Genomic DNA, 3,779 nt, shown 5'->3' with positions numbered 1-3,779 from the left:
CAAAATAGTCGGTATGTTTGAGGATAATATAAAATGAAATCAAATTTTGCAAAACTTCTTAGTTCTGACTTTTGTTTAAGATCTCGTATGCAGCATACATAAGAAACACGTAAATGTGTCACATTTCAAAATAATTTTTTTCTAAAGAACTTTTCAGATATGAATTTTTTATATTGCTGAGTCCCAAAATGAGCAAACGACAACTCCCAAACTTTATTACTGCAATTAAAAAATTAAGTTATAAAGTACATTCATTTAACTGGTTGGTTTTTCTAATTTTCCTCTCTTCGTTATATATAAAAGTTTCTATGAATGTAGATAATGGTTGACCAGTTATTTTTGGCATGTTTTTAAATTGATGTGAAGCATAAATACAGGATGAAGTTAAAATGAGGAGAGGAGAACATTTCAATACTGCACACAAAATCTCCTTCATATTATTGTTAGAAGAAAACACAGCTGCATACAACATAACAACGTTAAGCTAGTGAACAGACAAACCAGCTGACAATAAACGTTTCGTAATATATTGATTATGCACACGCACACACTACCACCAGCACATTTTATATGTTAAAATGCCAACGTTCATTTTTTAATTGCTTCAGAAAATTCATTTAACTAAGCTCAAAGGCACAAATTTTGAGTAAATAATGTTATAATTATTTATTAAAAAATTTAACGCAGTAAATAATTATACAGTAAAGTTTATATTGTGAATAACAATGATTAATATTGGTTAATTAACAACTACCATGAGATTAAATTAAGCTTCGTGTATAATCAACATATTGTCTAAACTAGATCTTGTCAAACCGTCCTTAAAATATTCTTTGAATTATTAATAACATAAAAAACATTACTTGGTTCACGACCAGATTGTATGTCCTTAACGAGGTTTTACGCTAGTGATTTAAAATTTCCCATAGGGCTGAACGAAGCCCACAATTTATATTTGGCGGTAACTCAGATAAATGGAGCTTACAGATTCCCAAATTTTAAAGAACAGCTTGAAAAAATAGCATCAAGTAATTTTCATAATAAAATCATATTGACATTATAAAGTTAACAAACTTGAAGATGTCAGAATATTTTACTCCGGGCTATTTTACTCTTCGTTTTTTAATATAATTGGCTTCAATGAATCAATATAAAGTTTGATGCTTTGTATCTTTAATTCCTTAATAAAGACATAGTCTTTGAACGTTATCAATTTTTTTGTGGTAAACTGTTATTGTGAACTGTAAGTTTTTTTGAATTAAAAAAATTTATGGTACAAAAATTGAAGCGTTTATCGCAAGCCTTTTGAGCTGATGTTAGCAAGAATCGTCTAGCGACTTTTAAAGGCTTGTTACCGATAAATTTGGCAGCCTGTATTCATATATAATAATTTTATAGCGTTTTCATTGTTTTTGCGAAACTTTAAATAAAAAAATGGATTTAGTTGAAAACTTATTTACTCAATTGTTAGCCAGTCAACAGAAAATTAGTCGGATATTCACTTTGATCGGTCATTCAGGCAGCATACATTCAACCACATTCACTGAAATTACTTTCATCCGCAACAGAAAATAATTATTAAGAATTATTCATTTGTCTCGTTACAATAAGTAGCTAAACATTAAACATGCTTTGCGCGTGTGAAAAAACTGTGAGATCAAACATACGAAATACGCACAAATCTACATATACACAAACAACGCAAATCTACACACACAAACAACGCAAATCTACACACACAAACACACACACACACACACATACATACACCCACACAGAAAACAAATCTACATTCTCAAATCTACAAAAAGACTCACACACACACACACAACACACATACACACAAATCTATATATATATATATATATATATATATAATATTTTAGACAGATGTACATATAAATGCAATGTAAATACACACACACACACACCACACACACACCACACACACACACATACAGACAGCAAAACTACATGCTCAAATCCATACACAGACTCACACACACAGATGTATAAATATAAATATATATATATATATATATATTATATATATATATACACACACAAGTATTTAAGACAGAAACACATATAAACATAATGCAAATACCCAATATAAACCATGGATATAAATATATATTCATGATACAAGCAGATCTCAGATGTTTATATACTATATGACAACTTGCCGATATTAGTTAACTAGAGGCTACGGAGTAATGCATGGTCTACCTCATACGTTTGCATATTGATAACTAAATTGTTATAGCACATGATGATGAAAATATACCGTGCACAATGCACATACATATAAATAAGATGGCTTAGTTTGCTGTTTGTTTAATGTTTTAAATTATTTGATCTGACTGTCTCTTTTGGGTTTAGTTTATTTCAAAAGGGTTAATTTAAATTTAAATTAAAGTTGATTTAATTTATATTACAATTAAGTTAAAATAATTAAAATAAAATTAGAATTAAGTTATTGCAAGTAGAAACTACAAGTGATATCATCATCAGCGATTATGGGTGATAAACTGAAAAATTTGTTGACGTGGTGCAAGTTGCAGTGTGATGGGTACGACAGGGTTGCCGTCAGCAATTTTACGTCATCGTGGAAAAGTGGTTTGGCATTTTGTGCCATCATTCATCGATACAGACCGGACCTCATGTTAGTTTCGTTCGCAGAGCTAGACAGAGCTATCCCTATATTATTTTTATTAGATGAATATTATATACACATATATATATATATATACACACATATATATGTATATATGTATATATATATATATATATATATAAATATATATATATATATATAATTAATACAATAGTATATACATTCATTCATTTATCCGCTCGTTAATTCGTATAATTATTCAACTATCCGTACATCCATCCATCTATCTATCCATAATTCTTAAATTCATCCATCTATCCCAACATTTAATCGTTTATCCCCACATCCATCCATCAATCCATTATTTATCTAACCATCCATCTATCTGGGTCTCTGTATTACATTATCTTCTTTAATTGTATCACATTAACGTGATATTATTATAGGCTGGGTGTTGGAATTGCCATTTTCCTGGTTGGTTGTTGGACTCGCAAATAAATTTTTACTTTTGGTACATAAATTTAAACAAATATTAATTCGGATGAAGATTTTTTTCCAAAAACACGGTTGGTTGAGACAAAAATTTCCGTCATATGATGATGACAACCAAAAAATGTAACAGCTGATTCATTAAGAAACGACTTACGTTTGTTAAGTTTATTAAGGTTTTATTGAGTTTAATTGAACCGTTTAAAATTATTTATCACATGGACACATGGGTTATATAATTTTCATAATGTTGCCATAAACGTATAACATTTGATTTTGGGGTTTTGGATAACCTAAAGAGCTGATTGGGAATTTTTGAATTAAAATCTAATGAATTGTTTCTTTTTAAATTTGGTCCGTTGAATTGAAACTGGCAGAGCAGATTAACTGATTTCGTCAATTTTTTTAATGGAAATAACTGAAAGCAATAATTGAATATACAAAATTTCTTAGTAAGATCAACATTTATAAACTTTCCTGATATGAATAATTCACGTTATCTGGTCATTAAGAGTTGAGATGATTTATTTACTCTATTTTATTTCTAACTGCAGTGAATGTTTTTGTTTAATATTTCTTCCGTTCAATCGAGAATTTAATAAGTAGTAATGAATTTCAGCTGTTGTTTAACAAAATTGAAACATTATCTTTGCTGATTCCTCCCGATAGAAAC

General features: G+C 29.1%; 1 protein-coding gene across 1 annotated transcript in view; it reads left to right on the top strand.

The window, feature by feature from the left end:
• Positions 1–2,534: 2,534 nt before the first annotated feature.
• Positions 2,535–3,779, top strand: part of HELRODRAFT_136779 (hypothetical protein) — a gene marked incomplete at both ends in the record, with an annotated part of 3,011 nt that continues 1,766 nt past the window's right edge. Inside the window, one exon of the mRNA XM_009013472.1 lies at positions 2,535–2,665. Within this exon, the coding sequence (XP_009011720.1) occupies positions 2,535–2,665 (131 nt within the window). The remainder of the gene's footprint in view (positions 2,666–3,779) is intronic.

This window comes from Helobdella robusta (genome assembly GCF_000326865.2).
Source record: "Helobdella robusta unplaced genomic scaffold HELROscaffold_12, whole genome shotgun sequence".
Lineage (NCBI taxonomy): Eukaryota > Metazoa > Annelida > Clitellata > Rhynchobdellida > Glossiphoniidae > Helobdella > Helobdella robusta.
This window is presented reverse-complemented; position numbering and strand designations above follow the sequence as displayed.